At 48.7% G+C, this 23235-nt stretch overlaps 1 protein-coding gene across 13 annotated transcripts in view; it reads left to right on the top strand.

Moving 5' to 3' along the window:
* The window catches only part of CLIP1 (CAP-Gly domain containing linker protein 1), an 804228-nt gene that overhangs the window by 630967 nt on the left and 150026 nt on the right, over nucleotides 1-23235 (top strand). For all 13 annotated transcript variants that reach the window (XM_086942960.1, XM_086942953.1, XM_086942958.1 and 10 more), the window contains one exon: nucleotides 10419-10471. In XM_086942960.1, the coding sequence (XP_086799086.1) occupies nucleotides 10419-10471 (53 nt within the window). The remainder of the gene's footprint in view (nucleotides 1-10418; nucleotides 10472-23235) is intronic.

Here is a 23235-nt window from a genome sequence, read left to right on the forward strand (position 1 = left end):
CAACAGAAACCCCCTATGGCTACAATGTGCAGGATACTCTGTACTCATCTGTACTTTGCTGTTAGGTGTATTGTCCTGTTCATTCAGAGGGTTCATTATGGGAGGCACAGACCAACCTCAGTTAAAATACACACAGACCTGCCTCAGTTAAAAAACACACAGACCTGCCTCTGTTAAAAAACACACAGACCTGCCTCAGTTAAAAAAACACACAGAAATGCCTCAGTTAGAAAACACACAGACCTGCCTCAGTTAAAAACAATCACCAGAAAATGGACCCTTAGAGATGGTGAAGCCCTCACTCCAGGCCCCAGCAGTAATCTCAAAGTGACAGGGCCAGCCAAGCACCTAGCCTATATCTGCCTCCGAACAGCAACCCCACCCCCGGCACATTGCACAACACTGTGCTATATTTAAACAGATCCAGGCAAGGAGGTTGCTCTGACCCACCCTTTACCGGGCCCAGATCAGTCTCTCGAAACATGCAAAAATACTGTTCGTACTTGTTTGTTTTGTCATTTCAGATTTCTTTAAGTGTTGACAATCTAGGCACCCACTGAACGAGTGACTTGTAACAGAAAAGCTACAGGAACGGGGGGAGGCACAGGGAACACGAGGGCTAGGGAGCAGAGCCCCAAGCAGTGGGAGGTAGGGTTAAATATGCCTTGGTCAAGCACAATCACCTTTGTCAATAACAAATTTTAACTCCAGGCGAATATAAGCGACCGAGCAGGTAGAACTTTGTGCCAACTTGCTGTGAGCACAGTCACCCGCATAACAGGGCACAGGGCTCTCAGCAGTAAGGGGGTTAAACCCCAGACTCCGCATTGTCCCTCTTGAACCTCAAATCAATTCCTCCAGGCGGAGCTGAAAGCCACAGCAGCGAGTGTGTTCAATGCACCTGGACCAAGAAGGCAAGGGTTAATCCCTGCTCCCCAAGCCTTGCAGCGTGAACGAGAGTGGCAGCAACAGTCATCGCCTGCTGGCACGGGGCACCGGGCCGGGCATTAAATTGAGTCTCTCTGGAGACGTCGCCTGGCCTGGAAGGCGCAGGACCCCCAATGGCGATCTAGGCCTGTGGGTGGACTCTGGGGAACCCGTGAGAACGGCAGGCAGCTGGCACCGCACAGAGAAAAACTAAGTATTTAATCACACCTGGGAAATCCCAGATTTTCCATTCACTACTTGCAAGATGTTATTTCATGCTCTGTACATTTGGATACTAAAAAAAACAAGCGCAGCCGAGACACAAACAGCAACGTGTTTATTTTTGCATCGCGCCTTAAAGTGAAAGCGGGATGCGAAAATGAACAAGCTGCTTCCTCGGCAGAAAAACACAGAGTCTGCCGATCCCTATGTCCTCCCCATGGCCCCGTGCGCCTCCGCGCTCCGTGCCTACTTCAGGGCTGTACCGAAGAATTTTCTTATCTGCTTGTTAAAATAAGCAAGCAGATAAGAAAAGTCTTTACGGCAGCCACAAAGCAGGCTATCGTGTCCAATGGGGCAGTACGAAAAGCGGAAGGGCGGCCATTGGGAAGCCAGCGTTTACCATAAATGCTGACGCTACCCAATGAAAAGGAGGGGCGGGGCTTACAGTACCCTTTTTCTAACAATGTCTCTTGCAGAGGTGTGGCAGCTTTGCTGTTCCGCCCACACGAGACCTAAAAATGACCTCTCCCTGCCTACCCCTACCCTCCAGTGATCATGGAGGGCCTGTCAAGAGACGAGGAATCCCCCTCCTTTTCCCTTCCTATAGGCAGCTGTATGCGTGTTTCATATCGCGCTAATCAAACTGTTTTACTTTAACTATAATTGTTGGACCAAAGCAGAGAAAAGTGGTGCATGCTCCTGCTTCAATATCCTTTCTGCAGATATAAACACTCCAGTCTCAGACAGAGGTAAGTTACTTATATTGACATGGACTTGCCTGTTGGACGAAAGACTATAGTCTTACCTTTTTTTCTTTTTTTTTGCCTGAATTTAACAAGTCTAATCAACTGCATCAAAACAAATGATAGGTAACAAAGGAATAAAACATGCATTTTCAGACTCCTTTTGGGGGGCCCATGGGGCAAGCAGGGACTACTGGGCCTCAACCGTGAGGATAGGTTGTTTGCATTGGATGCCCCAAGGCCCATTCTGTTATTTCTCTGCAAACTGTGTCAAGTACAAGCCGTTTAGTAATTGACTCTCAGTAGTATCAATGGTGAGCAGTCACAGGCTTCCCTGGTAGGTTAGTGTGGGATTGAGAAAACTCTGCATAGGCCAATCCCCTAGCAACACAATACTGAGTATCCAACCCAGTGCTTTACTTTGATAAAAGCAGGGGCATCCCTGAGCTGCCCCAGTAGAAATGTGTGGATCTAGGTTATTGTGATGTTCCAGCATGCTAGTTATCAACAAACTGATTGTTTGCCTGTAAGTTTGGATCCCAGGTCAACTCCATGCTAGATGCAAGAAGTCAGCGACCAGGGCTTACATTTTAGTCATGACACATTTTGTCTAAGACTGCACTTCATCAGACTAGACAATGTATGGTAAATCCTTTGCAAGAACTTGAAGTTAATGATGACAGTCTGCTATCAACAAAATTACCATTCTGCTTCAGAATGTGTCTGTTCCATCTGAGCAAACTCAAGGAGATGATAGACTGAGTGCTGAAACTTTTCAGACACCCACCCCCAGTCACAGATCTGGTTTGAATCTATCATCATTCTTTAGCTCACTTCGCCACCTCAGTTCAGACTCAGCTATATCCAAATCAGACTTGACCCTGTGCCTCATGGGAAGAATCCAGCCCTAACTGCCAAGCCAGGTCTTCCCTAAACCGGAAACAAGCATCCTGGGACCGGTTTCGGGGTAACACCCTCATCAGCCAGGCTAGCTTGAATCGAGTGGCAAAGTGAGCAAGGGACACATCTGGGCATATCCTGCCAACTTAGGGCAAACAAAGCAAACACAAGGAGATGATGGACGGAGCGCTGACACCTTTCAGACACTCACCCCCAGTCACAGATCTAGGTTGAATCCATCATCATTCTTTAGCTCACATCGCCACATCAGTTCAGACCCAGCTATATGCAAATCAGTCTTGACCATTTGCCTCATTGTTCCATCTGGCACACAAGGTTGGCATAAGAATCGATGCCTCTCTCTGCATGGTATTATATATTTATGTGAGACCAACCATTTGTGGGACGTGGCAGTGAGTATTAAGAAGGTTTTAAATTGAAGGTATTGAATGCAGCTCTGCATGCCTTGCGAGAGTATAGAATAGAAAAATCATATTCATTGCTGCCAAAATTCGTATGAAACTGCCTCCAGGGAACCAATCCCTTAGTTTTCTCAGATTAAGCTTTCTTAAAGTATGTAATGATTTCTCTTTACAGGTCAGAGTAAGCTAGGAATGGTTCCGTAATAGGAGTTCTGGTGAGTGAAACAGGCCCGGGTGCACTTTTTAACCCAGTTTGCTCCATGCCATTATGCAAGGGGCACCAGCCTGCATAGTTTCCCTCAATTACCAGGTGTGGTAAAAATTGAGGTGACTAGAACCTGTATTGTGCTTATTGTGCTAGGACATTGTCTAGCTTCCAGTGTTCAGAGCAAGTCTTATCAGGCTGGGGGAAGTAACATTATTATGGATGAATCAGATGGATAGGGTTTGGAACTCTGATTTGTTACTGTTGTATCTGTGTTGTAGCTTCCACTTCCGTTCATGGTGGTTCTCTTGTTCTTCACGAGGGATAGCTTCTCATAAGAACCTTTAGACATTAGGTGTGTGGCCTAATGCCGATGAAGTAAGACTGCAGATTGCAGGACCTCCCAGCAGGTATTCCACATCCGTCCCATCCTGGTGTGTTCTTTCACTTCCGACGGCTGGGTACTCCCGGAACCACCTGCTGCTTTGCAGTGAGCACCATCATCACCCCGCCATATGCCTTCTCTCGTCCGACTATCATGATTTTGAAAGACAGGCCGACCTTACTGGTTTGATGACTTTCATGTTTGTGGTATATTGAAAAAGCTGTTGATAGTCTGGACTGGGATTTCCTACATACTGTTATGCCCCATATGGGGCTGGGACACTGCTTTGTAGACTAGACTTTTTTTCTATACGAGAGCCCTGTGGCTTGGATTCAAACAGGACGAACGATCTCCTGACAATGTAGAGTGGGAAGGGCCACCCATCAGGCATCGTCTTCCCTGCTTTTTGCTATTGCAGTCAAGCCTCTGGTATGCAGTGCCCTTAGCGGCACCCCCAATGCTGGGGTTTAGACTCGTGGAGTCGCCCCATTACGTCTCGCTCTGTGCTGGTGACATGATACTTTGTCTTTATGTGCGTCTCTTGGAGTTTGAGGCGGCTTCTGGCCTTTGCGTGAACTGTCTCAAAACTAGTCTGTTTCCAATACTTGGGGTCAGAAGCGAACCTCTGGGTGACATGCGTTGGTAGCAAACATCGATGCAATCTCTATCAGACACTCCCTGAACTCCTGGAGGGCAATGTGGGTATGGTGGTGACGGCTTTTGAGGTGAGTGTGGGTATTTTGAAGACTTTGCCCCTATCGGTGGCATTGCCTCTCCTCTTGTACAATTATTGCAGTTGTCCCAATAATGGAACCGCAATCTACGTTTTGGGAAATAGACTCGATTCTGATCGACTTGATATGGAACATGGGCTGGCACCGTATGGCATTGGCTAAGTTGCAGCGGGAAACCACAGATGGGGGAAACTAAACCCAACTTTGAATCCTACTCTTTTGGCGCTGCAATTTCAGTGATGTATGGGTTAGGTTCGGGGGGGGGGGGGGTGGCTCGGGGATGCTAAGGTTACGGAATCCCCTGACCAGACCCTGTTGTTGAACCTTTTGCTTAATCCCAGGCAGGCGCTCTCTGCAGGACAACATGACCTATTGTTACATCGCACCTGCTGGACGAGGGTGCTCCGTCGGTCGCGGCAGCTGGGCCCTTATTCCCTGGGTCTCCAGCTTCAAGCTCTCATCACGCAGATCAGATAGGAGATTGGGGGTCTCCTGCCGAAATGGGCGGTAGCAGGCTTAGGTACAGTTGGCGCACTTTATGAGGATGGCGTGTTGTGACCCTTTGAAGATTTATGCGTAGAATTCAACCTCTCTGTGGGGCAGTTTCTATTGTACGAAACCCTAGCTGCAACAGCATGTAGGATTTGGGGTAAGCAAGAGACAGAACTGGAGCTGCTTCACAGCTGTCAATTCCTATGTGATGCCACTAATGCAAGAAGTCTGGTTTCAAAGATGTATGGGGAACTGTGTGTGGATGTCCATTCCCCCCTTACAACGCTGCGCGAAAGGTGGTAAGCGGATTTGAACTTAACTATGACTGACTGTGTCTGAACTAAAATATAGGAGGTTGCACCCAAAATCTCCCTCAATGCCTGTCAAACTCATACAATATCATGTTTTACACTGTGCATTCCTCACGCCCCAGAAACTTAGCATCTATTTTCCACTAGCTTCACCTGCGTGACAGCGCTGTCATGCTGTTAATGGTGAGCTCCTCCATATAATGTGGAATTGTGCTCATGAGATGGTGCGCCTCTTGGCAGAGGCTACCAACCGTCCCCTGATCCCCTCACCCTGGTTCTGTTTACTGGGCCTTTATCCCCAGCATGTTGAACACAAAATCACAACCAGTTTCATCAAATTGGCCCCAATACTTGCCAAATTACGGTGCACTAAAAATATGCTGTGGTACCATGGGTTGCCTTCATGAGGGTGGATTTTCTGCGCTGGGCGGACTGGGAGGGAAGTGCAACACTCAGGTAGACGTGTCAGGGCAAGAGGCCCCTAGAGAACGCATGTACTTGGGACACAATACTGCCTGACCTGCACAGGGGTGAGGCCAGAGGTGATGGTGCCTGGGTGCAGAGGGGGTGGGGGGCACCGGGTGATGGAAAGAAGTGCTGCACCTGCACTGACTGTCGCCCCCATTGCTTCCTTAGAGAACGTTGACTACTAGGAAGGAGCGAATGACACTGGGTGGACTTAGGTGATTGCCTCACTAACCAACTCAATGGGGGAGAAAGGAAGCAGACACCAAAAAAAGGGGGAGGAGGAAAGGAGGGAGGGATGGAAGGCTCCCACTAGAGAGCTTCTCTAGTTAGCCCATTGCAGGACTTTTCTCATAACTAACTGGCTGGTGCTCCTGCAGACCTATTACACCTGCTACTGATTATAATTTACAGCTGTGAGAATTGTGCCTCTGAGTGCTTTATGTTGTTATCTTTTCAATGTAGATTGAGGTAGTGGGAACCCTAGCCCATAGTTCTACAAGTGAGCCAGGAATGCAAAGTGCGTCATCTCTAAATGGAGTAATACAATTTCAGTACTGCAATCCTCTGAGTCTTGACTGAAATTTGTATGTTTGAATTTTGTATATTTCTTGTCTATTCCCAAGGCTCTGGTATAATAATACTTGACAGCATTATTGCCAAGAGTGCTCTGAAGACTACGCGGTCTGGGAAAACGTGATAGTTTACTGCAGGGAAACAGATTGATTACGATGGGGCGGCATCTAGAGCTCAAAGACCTTTTCTTCACAACTATTCTCCTTTATGGAAGACCTGTCCGATATTAATATGCTATAGTCGTGGTAATAGACAAAACATGTACAAAATTCTGCAACATCGCTAAGTTGCTAGCCCTGAAGTAGTCCCAAGGGGATGAAACGTGTTGGCTTTCTATTTAGATAGCTCTTGTGGCTACAACTAAATGGATTTATCACCAGAAGAATAAAATAATAAAAGATTTGGTCACATTCTGCATTAAAGTCTATTCTTTTTGCTTATCCTCCGACACTGATCTGTACCATGTGTTTATTTTTAGCTTGTACATTTGAATAAGTTGAGTGTGGAGTAATTTTCTCATCATTGTTAAACCTCAGAGCATCTTAATCTCATGGAGATATGTGGGAGTCCACTGGATAGCTTTAGAGCGGGTCTTAAGTCTGTACTGTAATCCCTCAAAAACTGTTCTGCATACAAATTAGTCTGCTAAATATTAGTGTCTAAAACACATCACCAGTAAAAGTTGGAAGAAATTGATGGGCAAAAAGTTCTCTGTTTTTACTCTAAACTCTGTAACACCACTAAAGACATATAAAACAGGCGGGACCATGTTAGGGGCAACCCGGGCTTCAGCATTTCCAATGGGAAGCCTTCCAGTCCCTTGCTGCAATCCAGCTTGCTCTTGCTGCACTAATGGCAGTGTTCTCCTTCAAATGAGGCACCTCATCAGCACTAATAGTGGATTCATCATCAGATGATTCCTCTCGGATAGAACATTCACTGCCAGAATCTTCAACTTGGTCCTCTGCCTCAGATGCAGAGTCAGAGCCATGTTAGAGGTGCATTCAAATAGCAAACTAACAACATGCTGGGCAGTCAGTCTGCAGGCAGCCATACTGCTTTCTAATGAAACTTAACACAACAAATAAGACAACAATAAACAACAGCGTGTCTATTTAGAACTCAACAAACTGTAGACGTATCAAACAGTAAATAGAACTACTGACGTAATGATCTGGAAAAAACTATCAATACAAGCCTCAGAGTTAACTTTATATTCCAAAAAGATACCTGTCACTTGCCACAGAAAGCTAGATGGAGGATCAACTGCACCTACTCTGCGCAGACACACAACGCACCAAAGATATCCCACTAGACTGTAAAAACAAAATCAGTCGCAGACAAGATAACACAGTACAGATCTTGCACAAATCCAAACATGAATTTGAAATACAAGAATAGATACGCTAAATATGGTACAATTATTACAACCGTTAAAAAAACACATTCAAGCAGGCTAGCGATACTCAAATGAAGTAAACATTACTAAACATTACTAAAGGGTTTCCTTACCAAACACATACAGCTAGACAAACTGCAGATTTACCAATGCCAAAACCGCAAGCAGGAGTCGCAACCAAGGAAATCAAGAGCTTTGAACTACAATAAAATGGACAGAAAGGATGAAACCTTTTCAACCATTGCCACCTTTCCTCTCATTCACAAAAGGTCTTTTCAAAGACCGATCGCTTTCTTGATAGAAATTAGTAGTTATTGTGACCAACTTGGTGTAATGCGAACACTTGTTACTGCTTTTGGATCAATTTATATACCACTTAAAGCACAATTGTATATTCCATAGAATTCCCAAATACATGTATAACCATTTAACATTTGAAAGTAGCTGTGCCTTGGTATCAGGTTCCCTATTTGTAGTACAGAAATCTATAATTAACTGGCTTCTAATTATCTCTGTTACCCCAGATGCAAATTAGGATGGGAATAGACGGCGTGAGCAAGGAAGGAAGGAAGGGAGGGAGAGGAAACAAACACTAATTACTTCCCCGTCAAGAGAGAAATCACAGATTAAAGAGTATGAACATTGCCTTCCCTCCTTGCCTAAAACCGCATAATTTTTTCTTTGGTCTCCATGTGGCACAGCCACTGGTTGCGGGAGAACAGTGTTGGATAGGGAAGCAACATTTATATAGTAAGTCATTATTGCAAGTGACTCTTAAATGTAGAGTGTGTAGCACTTTCAGTTGCTAACAGGGCAGTGTTTCTGGTGTTTGCATCCCATTTTCCTGTGTCTCATTGACTCAGTGAACGCTTGTCTATGGGCTCTCCAGTTCTGGTTCCCACCGGCCAGCCACGTTTGCCAAACATCCCCCCCCTTGAAACCTCATTTTAGTGGTGGGGCAGAAGGGGTTAGAAGCTTGACGTGCAAGGAAAAAAATTAGCCCTCTGTTCCAGTTTGGAGTAAAATACAGCAATTATTAGGGCACAGTGGGCCTCTCAGACTACTGGGCCCCAGGGTCACTGCACCTGCCACACCATTGATGGATTGGTTCTTGGCAGCAGGGCCTTTCGTGCACATTTTGTGACTTTTTTTGTAAGTCTTCTGATTTTGTATTGTTCTCTATGTGCTATGTTAAAGGGGAGGTGATGCGGCTAGAGCTGCTGACCTTGGAACTGGAGAACCAAGTTTAAATCCCAGCCTCCGCTAAACATCCTGTGATTCTGGGCTTATTACTTCAACTACCCATGCCTTAAAACATATGAAGTGTGCTTTACCTTGATACTTCTTTTCTGCCCAGCCAGTGTCTTGTCCAACAGCTCCCATCAGATGGGCTGCCGCCTTCACATTGATTCCTGGGTAGCTCCATCATGAATCCCTTATGGGTCACCATGAGAAGGCTGTCTCATCATTCCACCGAATACAGTCAGTTTTTCAGGTCCGCAGAGAACTTCCATTTTTACCTGCAGTTCTTTTCAGCATCTAGTACTGTAATGTTCTTTTCCATTGAAGACACTTGTTATGCTAGCTGAGATAGCATGCAAAACAACAGTACTAAAAGGGAATGCAGAAATGTTTCAAAGAAAAGGCCACATCTACCTCTTTTCAATGGTCACAAAGCCTTACGATATTAAGAACTAGTTTATTTGAACCTGGCACAATGACCTCTTGTACCAAGACTTCTTAGCATCCCTCCCCTGCTTATGTACCCTGCCACTGTCTATTTGAATGTTTTAGTTGATTACAGCCTTCACCTTTCATGGAGGGAGGTTGATCACATTTCACGTTCATTGAAGAGCTGGTGGCCCACACTATCCTTAGCTACTTTTCCTTCACTACCACTCTACTTTCTGCTTTTGGTAGGATTTTCACTATCAGTTACAACATTTGCTAGCTGACAGATGTTTGCAATTTGCTCTGTGCAATTGAAGATAACTTCTGTAGTTAAAACATCATTGTGAACATTCCTTTATTCTCCAGGTATGCTTTTGAAGACTTCCTATTTGGAGACCTTTTGTGCTTTTAAATAGCACCTCAGAGAGGTGATCTGCAAAGTGTGTCCTTTAGTGAATGTGAATACAGTGCTAAAGCGTTGATGAATTCAGTGTATTTAAAATGAGAAAAATGGATGATGAAAAAAAAAAATCTCTATTGCAAAGAACAGGGATATTTACTTTTATTTTGATCTTGCATTGGTCCATTTTCGTACGTTTTTCCAGGCCGCGTACACTTGCAGGAATGTTGGAGTTAGACCATCTCACGTGTGAAAAAACAGATTTATTCATGTAGGCTGCCTTTCAAAATCTAAGTCCGCACTTTGAAGAATTTGTGGTAATTATTCTTGCTAAATTTACAAATTATATTTTCAAAACTCACAAAAATGTTGATGGCCATGAAAAGATAGGCAGATAATGTCTTTTGTTGTGCTGTTATAATACAGGGCATTTCCCTATTGTTTTATTTTAAAAGTTGAGTTTTTAAAAGTGTACTGTACAATGGTTCTTCACATATTGAAATGAGCAAATCTGTGGTTTAATTTACCCTTTAGATAATTATGCAATCTTTTCATTTTACACTTAGCTTGAAGGAGAACGATCTGTACTCAACAATCAGCTGCTAGAAATGAAAAAGAGGTAAGTTTATTTTAACCAACCGTTTTTTTAAAACTTGCACAATACATAATGACTAGGCGAGCTGGGCACAATCAGAAGATAATGAGTGGCAAGGTCCCAAAATGTTTTACGTCTAATATTTATTAGAACTTGTTTCAGTTTGCATATTATGTTTCCAATACACAAACAATAAAGAATGATTAATCATACATTGCAAAAAAAGGTGGCACAGTATTTTCTCTACTATTCAGACAGGTGGTGAACTATTTGTTTGTTACCGATTCTAACCTGAAACACTTATGTATTCCACTGTGTGTAGTTGCTATATTTGTTTTTATTCTTGTACCAAAGGTATTTATGTATCATCCACTCAAAGCAAACCCTTATGTGGAGTGCTATATTTCTAGGGCTGTAGTATCTCATTAATTTATCAGTGTGTCTATCCATCTGTAGGCTTGTCTACCTCTCTGTTTATGAAAGTATGGATTTGTGTTCTACCATACATTTGCCTTCTGATCCATTGGTAGTTTTGCATTGTTTTTCTGTTTGTTTATTTCTCCAGTATTTGATCGTTCATAGATTCACATGCTTGACTTATTCCCTGACATGAGGCTTAGTAATCAGTATTAAACCAGAGATGTCCCAGTAGAGACACCAACATTAAAAACCAATTGAAAGAAACCTATAGACTACCAGTAGTCCATTCACTTCATTTAATGACCTAAAGCCTAGCCAATCAGACAAAATGCCTCCAAGAGATCCGACCTTCAACAGAGGTACCAACTGTCAGATTTTCTTCCACATGTCTGCCCAATGGGTGGGAATTATCTCTGTTCTTCTTCAGAGTTTTATTTCAGTATACTGCCCACTATTTTCTGTCTCTGGTGGTACATCTAACTCCCTATTCTGAAGAAGATGGGTCTTGTGCTTCCTTTTGAGGTTGGGTGTCTGGTCCAGATACTTTGTGTTTTTCCTTCAGTAGGGCCAAATCTTCCAAGAAGAAATATTTCAACTGCAAAGACATTTGGCAAAGAAGTACCTTAAGGGGGATAGGAGCACAGCACTGAGTCCATTCACCTGATTGGCTGGACTTCAGGTCATAAAGAGAGATGGCTTTTCCAATGTGGGTTGGTTCTTTTGGAATACTGCTGTGTTGACATTGATCACCAAAGGTTCCCATCCTGACGTTAAGGGTTCATTCAAACATGGGAAAGATACCAATGCTAAAAAAAACATGTAGCTACGGATAGGTAACATATTTTTTAACCAGTGCAGCACCCTCCTTTTTGGTGATTGTTTACCCTAGTTGCAATTTTTCCCTACTGGCCTATGTTTATTATTACTACATTTTTTTCTGATTGATGTTTAGATGCTTACTTAAACAGTAATGTAATATAAATTGTTAAAAGCCATCTGCGAAGAACATTTCTCACAAAGTATTGTACTGAAAAACTTTTAGATTTTTGAAACACAATGTCTGCTCCCCATGTCAGAGGAAGGTTAATCCGACTGAGAGTTAGCAAGCAGTTGTGCTGGAATCCGATCTCCTTTACATCACTGTAGTTCTTTTCCCCTTGAAATAGAGGACATCCATAACAAAGACTCGTCTGGTTCTGTGATACAGTGGGGTCAAGAGGAGACGAGAGTGCGCAAAGCAAGGAATAGTTATTTGGATATGGAATTGATAGGGATGATCATGTTCACCACCCCCGCTTTAAACAGTCATGTGTTGGGACTTTGTCCCACCCATGTGATATAATGCCAACCTGTTTTATTTCTGAAATCAAGTTTCCCCTTCATTTTCCTTTGATTTATTGTCTGTTGATCAACCAGTTTTACCAGTAATTGTTGGATGGGGGTGTGGGGAGGGGTACAGGACAGGAGGTATACACAACGTTGCGGGATGATGGCTCATTATATCTAACTATATCTATCAATATATGGAAGTGTATGGCACTCATTTTTTTTCTTTGTTGCTTTGTTTTGATGTTTATGCCAATAAACAGAAATAAAAAAAAAATCCTTTTCATGCGAGAGTGCATGAGAAGCTGTATGAGTAGATCGGGTTTCTTAAGCTGCAACAGGGAAATTGACACTGCCATAATAATAAGGAGCTAAACAAGTAAGTATTTTGAGACTCCGTGGGCTTCTGTTCCTTCCCATGACCTAGTTCCTTCTCATCCCCAGATTTCATTCCCAGCGGTGCATGCTGTTTCATAAACCCAAAGAATGCACTTAACCACACTATAAAGTAGCTTAATGGTGAACTTATATTAGAAATTCTCTTGCATTGTAAGGGATCATGCTAAGAGGGGAGGGAGAATCTGCTAAACCCCAAGATGGATGTAGCCTTCTGAGGTCTTTAGGCAGACTGACAGTAACTCTGTGACCTAACACAGGGACTCATTAGGATTATGACAGAAAGGGACAACTGCCATAAATCAACATTCCACCACACTCACAGTTCCCTGTGCCAGCTCCATCACGCAAACCCTTAGCCGGCCACCCATCCGCTAGCTTTAAGGCTTCATAAGGCATACTTTATTGAGAGCAGTCACCCGATGTGGATCTTTCCTGCCCGGATCTACCATGCAATCATGTCATGACAACTGGTGGGTTTGTTTATGTAATAAAAAATCATGGCTTTGTGGCTGACATGACCAGGTGCTCATCTGGCATTACGTTTTTGCCAAAGGTACTCCTGTTGTGTTGATGGAAACTTTTTGATGTAAATGCAACACCAGTGTGGTGTGTCCAGGGAACTCTAAATTTGGGAGGCGGGTGTCCATGGGGCTGGCTGATTTGGGAGGGTGGTCTGGTGCCACAGCAGTTTCTAGCCTTCTCTGACAAATCAGTAATTAACGTCACAGTCATTTGAAGAACATCTGTCTGCCAATTTCCGTGGAAGAAAGTGAATGCGCCACTTCAAGAGCATAGCAGAATGTTTTTACATGCAAAGGGATAATCTGCAACATTGCAACACTATCCCCTGCACCCAGTCTGATGAGATACCGGCAGTACTCATCCATCCCAGGGATAGCACATTGTTTAATGTTGGAAAAGAGAGGAAGAGACTGTGCCAAACAGAAGGTTATGACACACAAAATATGCAAAGCTGGGAGTACTGTGGAAAATAAAGCTTTAACAGTGTGCCAGAATTCCAGAGAGCCAACACCTGTGGTTCTTCACAGATTATTAAAAGAAGGAAATAAAATGTTGACATTTCTCAATCCTGTTAGTCAGTGCAGAAGAGGAAGCTTCTAGGAATACTGACCAACGAATACATTAAGCCTGATAAAGGGTGAGAAGTCCGTAGTGGACTCCATGAAGGTCATTCTTGAAAGGCTAGAAAGCATCAAGTCAAATTGTGCAGCACTAGAAGAGCAGCCTTAACATTCATAATGATTGGATCTAGGAAAAGACTTATATCTCACATTTCAAAAGAGTGTGATTAAAGAATGGTCAAACTAAGGTTAGAGCTGGCATTCGTTGGCTCTGATTACACTTACTTACTCTCTCATATGCCTCCCAACGGTTTAAAATATCATACTTGAAAAAACCTAGAAAGGTTTTGCATATGGGTGCAGCCACCTGGACATGTCCTGTCTTTGACACCATGTCCCAGTATAGCTCATGGTCACATTTCTTTTAATTCCTCCATGTATCAGATCATATCTGAAAGAGACACGTTAGTGATAGATTCCTTACCTTTGAATATCCCCAGGCGTCAGACTGGATCTGGAAATTTTTGCGTAGCAATACCCCTGTGTGGGGATTCAGGGGGATTGCCGAATAAATCCACGGATAACGGGGTTGTAGGTAGGGCAGGTTTTATTGATTTGTAAAGCCTCCTTTTCTGAACAGGGACTCGATATTATGGTAGAGGATTGGCAGCATCCTCCGTTGCCTCTCGTATGATTCCCCGCCGTCTCAACTCCCGGTGTCGTCTGGGAGGTGTGGTCCGGGCTTCCGCCGTTGTTGCGCGAGGGCCGGTATATGACAGCAGAAAGGAAAGAAAACGGAAACCTGTATTAGTCGGCTGTCCTGTATAACTGAGGTAGGGAAGGGGGGGTGAGGAGGCACACGTGCACTCTAACTACCCGCTACTTGTGAGGGGAGGGGGGGGGGGGGTGATTCGTGCACAGTATGACCAAACCGGTCAAGGGGGCTTGTCCCGCTTACGTCCCGCCCAACCCAGGAAATGAGACCGTACCTGTCCTAGCCACACTTCCCGGGAAGCGTGGCTGGGCGATGCGCCTTCACGTCGGCCTCCTGGCGTGTCGCTGCAGTCTCGCTCCTCTTCAGGTCTTTCTCCGGTGTTCTCGGCTCCTCGGTCCGCCTGGTCTCTCCCCTTTGATTTCCGCTCCTCGATCTCCCTCCACTCCTCTCCGTCCTCGCTCTTCCTCCACTCCGCTCCGTCCACGCTCTTCCTCCACTCTGCTCCGTCCTCGCTCTTCCTCCACTCAGCTCCGTCCTCGCTCTTTTTCCACTCCGCTCCGTCCTCGCTCTTCCTCCACTCCGCTCCGTCCTCGCTCTTCCTCCACTCCGCTCCGTCCTCGCTCTTCCTCCACTCCGCTCCGTCCTCGCTCTCCTGTCGCCACTCTCCTCCACCTCCGGGTGTAACACACACCTGTGTGTATGCAGGGCTGGGTTTTACCGATGTCCGGAGGGCGGGTCCCAGGTCCGGGTCCGCCCAATTAAAGAAATACGGGTCCTACGAGATCAGCAAGGGTTGGTAGCCGTCCCAGTCTGTGGTCTTCCAGGAGTCTGTGTGCTGTTCAAAGAGAGGGGACACATGAATAGGCAAGCCTGGAGGACCCGAGTTCGGGTCCCCCTCGTCACACACCTCCCCCCTAGGATTCTCCCGATCGGGGAGAGGGAACCTGGACAGAAAGTCCGCGTTGACATTGTCCTTCCCTTTTCTGTGGCGGACTTGGAATCTAAAGGGCTACAGGGCAAGGAACCATCTCATAACCCTGGGGTTGTTAGAGATGTTCCTACTCATCCATAACAGAGGGGCGTGGTCAGTATACAGAATAAACAGATGCCCCTCCAGGTAATAGCGCAGTTTGTCTACAGCCCACCGTATGGCGAGACACTCTTTTTCAATTGTAGCATATTTCACCTCCCTGGGGAACAACTTGCGGCTGATGTAGAGGATGGGTCTTTCACCCCCTACCCCAGTGTCCTGTGACAATACGGCCCCAATCCCAAAGTCGGAGGCGTCTGTGTGCAGTATAAAGGGTTTCGTGAAATCCGGGGACGTAAGCACTGGGCTTGTCGTGATGGCTTTCTTAAACGTCTGGAAGGCCTTCCACATTGCCAGCGATGGTTTGAGAAAGTCGTGTCTCTTGGGATGCTTCTTCAAAGTATCCGTCAAGGGGGCTGCCACATCCGAAAACGAGGGGATAAATCTCCGATAGTAGCCTACTAGCCCCAAGAAAGCTCTCATGTCTTTCGTGTTTTTGGGAAATGGTGTCGGCGATGGCTCTCACTTTCTCGATCTGGGGTTCTAAGGCTCCGTGTCCCAGCAAGATACTTGACTTTTTGGAACCCAATCCTGGATTTCTTGGCATTGACATGTAGTCCGGCACCCCGTAGTTGTTGTAGGATGACCTGCAGGTGGTAAAGGTGTTCCTCCCAGGACGGACTGAAGATAATGATATTGTCGAGATAAGCCGAGCTATATCCCTGGTGTCCCCGTTAAACCTCATTCATCAGCCTCTGGAAGGTTGAACTCATAAAGTCCGTCTGGGGTAGCGAAGGCTGTCTTCTTTCGATCCTCCTCCCTTAACGGTACCTGCCAGTATCCCTTGGTCAGGTCTAGGGTACTGATATATTTTGCGTCCCCTAGTTTCTCGATGAGCTCATCAATCCGGGGAATAGGATACGCGTCAAAGGAGGATACTGTGTTTAACGCCCTGAAGTCCATACAGAATCTGCTGCTTCCGTCAGTTTGGGCACCATCACTATGGGCGAGGACCACTCGCTTCTAGATGGGCGGATCACTCCCAGTCTAATCATTTCGTCCACTTCTTTCCTTATGGCTTCCCTCTTGGCTGCCGGGATCTGGTATGGACGTTGCTTGATGGTGACGCCCGCAGGGGTCTCTATCCGGTGTTCGGCCAGACGGGTTATACCCGGAAGGTTGGAAAAGATTGGCTCGAATGGTCCTAGAATCTTTTGTTGTCCCTCTTGCTCGCTCCGATACAACTTGTCATTGACCACCAATTCACCCAGTGTGGTCTCCGGGATGTTTCCCACAGGAATAGTGAGGTTGGATGACACGGGTGGTGTTCCCAACCACTTCTTTAGAAGGTTGATATGAAAGATCTGGGATTTCCTCCCGCCCAGTTGCAATCGATAAGTGGTCTTCCCTATCGTTTCTATGACTTTGTACGGGCCTTGCCACTCATTCTGGAATTTCTTAGTGGGGGAGGGTAGTAGTACGAGAGCCCAATCGCCAATGAGGAGATGTCTCCACTTTTTCCCCTTGTCGTAATGGGTTTGTTGCTTTCTTTGACTGTCTTCCAGATGAGCAAAGGCCAGCTCGCGTATCTTCCCCAGTTTGTTCTTCAAGTTTTGGCTGTATTCTAACAGGGATCGTGTTTCTCCAGTTGTTTCTGCCTCCCACACCTCTTTGGTCATGTCCAAGAGGCTCCGGGGTTGTCTCCCGTACAACATCTCAAATGATGAGCAGCCTAAACTGCTTTGCTTTTGGCCTCGGATCACGTATAGGGCCAAGGGAAGTAATAGGTCCCAATCGCTTCCGTTCACGGTTAGCATCTTCTTCAGCACGGACTTCAGGGTCCCGTTATAGCGCTCCACAAGGCCATCGGTCTGGGGATGGTATACCGACGTTTTTATCTGGTGGAGTCCGAGTAGGAGGCACACTTATTTCATGACCCTCGACATGAACAGGGTCCCCTGGTCAGTAAGGATTTCTTTGGGAAACCCCACCTTTGAGAATAGTTACAGGAACTTATCCGCAATGTTCCTGGAGGTGGGGGCTTTCAGGGGGAACGCCTCTGGGAAGCGTGTGGCGTAATCCACGATTACCAAAGCGTATTGGTATCCCTTCCTTGTCTGTGGTAGAGGGCCGATGAGGTCCATTCCGACCCTCTTAAAGGGGGTTCCAATTACGGGGAGAGGTTGTAGAGGAACTGCTGGGAGTCTCTGGGTGTTTTTTCTTTGACATAGGTCGCATGTCTGACAGTAGGATTTGATATCCTGGTACATTCCAGGCCAATAGAAGTTTCTTAGCACGTTCTGGGTGGTCTTTTCGCTCCCGATATGGCCCGCCAACAAGTGGGTGTGTGCGTAAAACATGATTTGTTCACGGAAACACGATGGCACAATCAGCTGCATAGGATCATCCTGTTTTGCTTGTCTATACAGGAGGTCTTCTTTAATCAGGAAGCGGGGATATCGGGGTTGTGGATTGTCCTGATCGCTGTGGGCTTGTTCCCAGGCATTGAATAAGGTGGCGTTGTTGGCCTGGGCGAACCGAAAACTCCTATCTCCCTCCCAGGGATCAGGGGAGGTCAGGGCAGGGATAGCTGTAGCGTCGTTTACCCTATTCTGTTGAAGCCGCCCCTCAAATAGATCAAGGAAGTGGGGGTTGTCAGTCCCTAATATAAGATTCTCGGGAAGGGTGTTCAGGACCCCCACCTTCACAACCAAAGTACTTCTTCCCTCCACTTCAATGGGGATATACGCAACTGGATAACCCTTGACGTCCCCATGCACACATTTAATAAACACTAGGGAGTCTGGCATTACCTGAAGGGGCTCCACAAAACAACCCTGTATTACTGACTGTTTACAGCCCGAGTCCAGGAGGGCCCTGACCACAGTACCGTTGACCGTAACACTCACGTGATAGGCTCCGCCGAGCTCCGTGGAATACATGACGGCCTTGGGTAAATAGCTGACGTCCATGGGTTCTTCTTGGGAGCGTTTTTGGGGGCAGAGGCGTGCGATGTGTCCCCACATTCCTCAGTCGAAGCACTGAGGACCACGGAATGGGGGTGTTTCTGACGTCACTGGTCGTGGAACGGGTAGCCCAGGGGGGGCTCGCGGTCTGCGATCAGGTCTGAACGCGGGCCTGGCCGGTTTCTCATGTTTGGTTGTGTGTAGGCGGGGTTGCGCTCGGACAAATGTGGCAGCCATTTCCATGGCTTGGGTGGTCGACAGGTTGGAGTGCTGTCTGAGCCACCTCTGGGTCCCATAGGGTAGGGCCTCGAGAAACTGCTCCAAATAGATTTTGTCCATGATCTCCTCTTTCGTACTGGATGTAGGGGTGAGCCACTTGTCTGCGGCTGTCTTTAATCGAAAAAACAACGTTTTCGGGTTATCCCCGGCTTGACCTCTTTCTTTGCGGAAGCGCACCCTGTATGCCTCCGCGTCCAATCCCAAGTGGTCTAGGATGATTACTTTTATCTGTCCATAGGGGGTCTGTCCGTTACCATTGGCGACCTGGTAGGCAGCCTGTGCCTCTCCGGTTAACAGGGGAGCAAGAAAAAACGGCCATTTCTTCAGGGGCCATCCACAAGCCAGCGCCACCCTCTCAAAGTTTTTTAGAAATGCGTCTGGATCTTCCCCGGTAACGTATTTCTGTAGGGAAATACCAGCTGGGGTGGCTGGTGGTCGACTCTCCCTCACTGGATTACTGGCTGGGTCGACTGTGTGGTGCATCCCCTCGAGCTGTGCCACCACGGTTTTCCTAAATGTGTCTCTGTCTAGCTGGGCGGCGGCGAGCTGCTGTTCTACGGCCCATCCCAACTGCTCCTGACCTTTAACGAGAGCCTGTAACATTTCCTCCATCGTTGTGTCCCTGATGGCTCCCTCCGTTATGCCCGCATTCTCCACCACTTGTGGGGATTCAGGGGGATTGCCGAATAAATCCACGGACAACGGGGTTGTAGGTAGGGCAGGTTTTATTGATTTGTAAAGCCTTCTTTTCTGAACAAGAACTCGATAGTATGGTAGAGGATTGGCAGCGTCCTGCGTTGCCTCTCGTATGATTCCCCCCGTCTCAACTCCCGGTGTCGTCTGGGAGGTGTGGTCCGGGCTTCCGCCGTTGTTGCGCGAGGGCCGGTATATGACAGCAGAAAGAAAAGAAAACGGAAACCAGTATTAGTCGGCTGTCCTGTATAACTGAGGTAGGGAAGGGGGGGTGAGGAGGCACACGTGCACTCTAACTACCCCGCTACTTGTGAGGTGAAGTGAGGGGAGGGGGGGGTGATTCGTGCACAGTATGACCAAACCGGTCAAGGGGGCTTGTCCCGCTTACGTCCCGCCCAACCCAGGAAACGAGACCGTACCTGTCCTAGCCACACTTCCCGGGAAGCGTGGCTGGGCGATGCGCCTTCACGTCGGCCTCCTGGCGTGTCTCTGCAGTCTCGCTCCTCCTCAGGTCTTTCTCCGGAGTTCTCGGCTCCTCGTCCGCCTGGTCTCTCCCCTTTGATTTCCGCTCCTCGATCTCCCTCCACTCCTCTCCGTCCTCGCTCTTCCTCCGCTCCGCTCCGTCCACGCTCTTTCTCCACTCTGCTCCGTCCTCGCTCTTCCTCCACTCCGCTCCGTCCTCGCTCTTCCTCCATTCCGCTCCGTCCTTGCTCTTCCTCCACTCCGCTCCGTCCTCGCTCTCCTGTCGCCACTCTCCTCCACCTCCGGGTACAACACACACCTGTGTGTATGCAGGGCTGGGTTTTACCGATGTCCGGAGGGCGGGTCCCAGGTCCGGGTCCGCCAAATTAAAGAAACACGGGTCCTCCGAGATCAGCAAGGGTTGGTAGCCGTCCCCGTCTGTGGTCTTCCAGGAGTCTGTGTGCTGTTCAAAGAGAGGGGACACATGAATAGGCAAGCCTGGAGGACCCGAGTCCGGGTCCCCCTCGTCACACCCTGCGCGTCGGTAGGCCTCGTCCGCGGCTCGGCGTCCGTCATCGGCGTCGTTAGCGCCGGAATGACGTCGTCGGAGTACTTAGACGCCAACCATGCGCGCTGACGTCAGTTCTTCTTTTTTCTGCGCCAGCTAGCGCAGATCCGGAGAAGCATTACCCCTAGTAATTTTTTGACTAAACTGATCTTTTTGATCATTTCTTTACTCGAGTCTTTGACTCTATCGGTGCCGGTAGGGATACCCGGGTTTAAACCCTGCTCGAAGTGCGACCGACTGATGTCGGTTACCGACCCCCATCGCCAGTGCCTGAAGTGTTTAGGCCTCGACCACCACGACGGCACCTGCTCCGACTGCTGGGCCCTAACGTCTAAAGCTAGGCGGGAGCGGTCCCGCAAGCGGCTCGAGCTCCGGCAGTCGGCCAGCGCCGTTCCAGGTCCCGGTCCCACGGGAGGTCGAGGGACCGGTCGTGGGGTCGGAGTCATCGCAGCTCCGGGAGTGGACATCGGTCGTCAGGATCCAAGTCCTCAGGTAAGAGGCATGAGAGGTCGGAGAGACGTCATTGTTCCTCCGACCCAACCCGACGCTCGCACAATGCGGCCGGGGGTTTGGGTGACACCACCCACGAGGCTCTGACGGAGTCGCAAACGGCGCGTCGCCGGAGGAGATCGAGCAGTATCTCATGGCCATGAGGTCCCTCCCTCCTCAGCTGCGTTCCGTGGCGCCTCCGGGCCCAACGGTCCCGGCTGGAGACCCTAGCGGGTCGGGTGCTTCGGCCCGACGCCGTCTGGTGCTTCGGCCCCCGGCGTCGCCGGCGACTTCGGTCCCGGCGCCGCAGGACCTCACCCGATCCGCTTCCGGATCCGGGTCGTCGCCGGTCGACCTCACGACCTCACCGGGGCCGGCCCCGCGGGTGTCATCCCCGGCGCCCGCTGTGGACGCTGTCTACAATCTTCCTTTCGGTCCGACTCTGGCACCGGAACGGCGCCGCTTCCGACGGCCTTTGGAGATTTTTATTTCCATGAGGAAGCCCCGTCTGTTGCCCCTGTTTTACAGGAGACTGGTGACGAGGGTGACTGGGAGGGGTCTGAAGACCTTCTGGCATTGGAGTGCCAGTCTCAAGGGGACTGGGCATATGAGTTTGGGGAGGCGAGTGGTATTGACACTTCGCCAGACACTGGATTCTTCTCCCCTCCCACCGTGGCTACGGAGGAGGGGTCTACTTACAGTGTAGTGTTGACGAGGGCAGCCAAGGCCTTACACCTTGAGCTCCCCGTCGCGGCCGTGAGGACTAACCTCCTCACTGAGGTCCTCAAACCGCAGACAAGCTCCAGTGAGCCCCTGCTGCCGTTCAATGAGGCCTTGTGTGACGTTCTTGTGGGCACTTAGTCCAAGCCCGCCACAGGTCCGCCTGTTGATAGGAACGTGGCCAGATGCTACCGCCCGGCCCCGGGCGACCCTTGCTTTTTGTCCACCCATCCCACCCCCGAGAGCCTGGTTATCCAGGCCTCCACTTCCCAGACCGCATTCCCGACGGCTCCGAGATATGAACAATTCGGGAAGAAAGTGTTCTCGTCCCTGAGTTTGGGGCTGCGGTCTGTCAGTACCGCCTGTCTCTTGGGCCGCTACACCCACACCCTGTGGGACGCGGACGTGCTACCACAATGTCCGGAGGAGGTCCGGGCTAAACTCGCCCAAACCCTTGTGGAGGGCCGAGATGCAGCGCGATATTCCATTCGGTGTGGGCTAGATACCATGGACTCACTGGGCAGGGCGATGGCAACAACAGTGGAGGTTCGACGTCACGCCTGGTTGAGGTCCGCCAACTTTTCGGCCGATGTCCAGGCCACACTTCTGGACATGCCGTTCGATGGCCGTCGCCTCTTTGGCGACAAGGCAGACCATGGGCTTGAGCGTTTTAAGGACTCCAGGGCTACGGCCAAGTCCTTGGGCCTCTCGGCCACACGCCAGCAATCTGGTGCCTTTCCCTCCTTTCGTGGCCACGGAAGGGGCGCCCCCACACGTGCTGCCAGCCACGCACCGCAGAATGTTCAATAGCGCGGTGGCGGCCGTGGAAACCGCCGTGGCGGCGGTCGGGGACAACGGCGAGGCCAGTCCTCACCTCCCTCCGCAGCACCTGCCTCAAAACCTTCCTAGTCCGAGTTTTCAGGCCCATGTGACGCCAGTGGGAGGCAGGGTTCGCCATCACCTCTTACACTGGCGCACTGTCACGTCGGACAGGTGGGTGCTGCAGATCGTCCGAAGGGGCTACTCCCTCCCCTTCGAGGCGACCCCTCCAGCCATGCCACCGCAATTCCACCGCGTGTCGGGGGTTCACTTGCAACTTCTGCAAGAGGAAGTCAGGGCCCTCTTGGCCAAGGGGCCATCGAGCGCGTTCCTGGGCCAGAAGTAGGGTGTGGTTGTTACTCCCACTACTTTCTGGTACCCAAGAAGGGCAAAGGGGGCCTACGCCCTATCTTGGACCTACGGAACGTCAACGGCTTCCTCCGGAAGGAGAAGTTCAAGATGCTGACTTCGCTCAGGTCTTTGCTGCCCTGGACCCTGGAGACTGGCTGGTAGCGTTGGACTTGCAGGACGCTTATTTTCACATCCCCGTCCTGCCGGCCCACCGGCGTTACCAGCTCCTCTTCATCGGAGCGGTTCTAGACTCGGCGCAGTTCCGGGTTTATCCACCCAAACAGCGGGTTCGGGATATTTAGGCTTTGATTCCAATCTTTCAGCCTTTATCCCGAGTCTCGGTCAGGTTGACGCTGCGGCTTCTGGGGCTGTTGGCCTCCTGCATCCTTCTGGTGCATCACGCCCGGTGGCGGATGCAGGCTCTGCAGTGGGACCTAAAGTTTCAGTGGGCCCAGCATCAGGGCAACTT

The sequence above is a fragment of the Lissotriton vulgaris genome, chromosome 11, assembly GCF_964263255.1.
Source record: "Lissotriton vulgaris chromosome 11, aLisVul1.2, whole genome shotgun sequence".
Classification (NCBI taxonomy): domain Eukaryota; kingdom Metazoa; phylum Chordata; class Amphibia; order Caudata; family Salamandridae; genus Lissotriton; species Lissotriton vulgaris.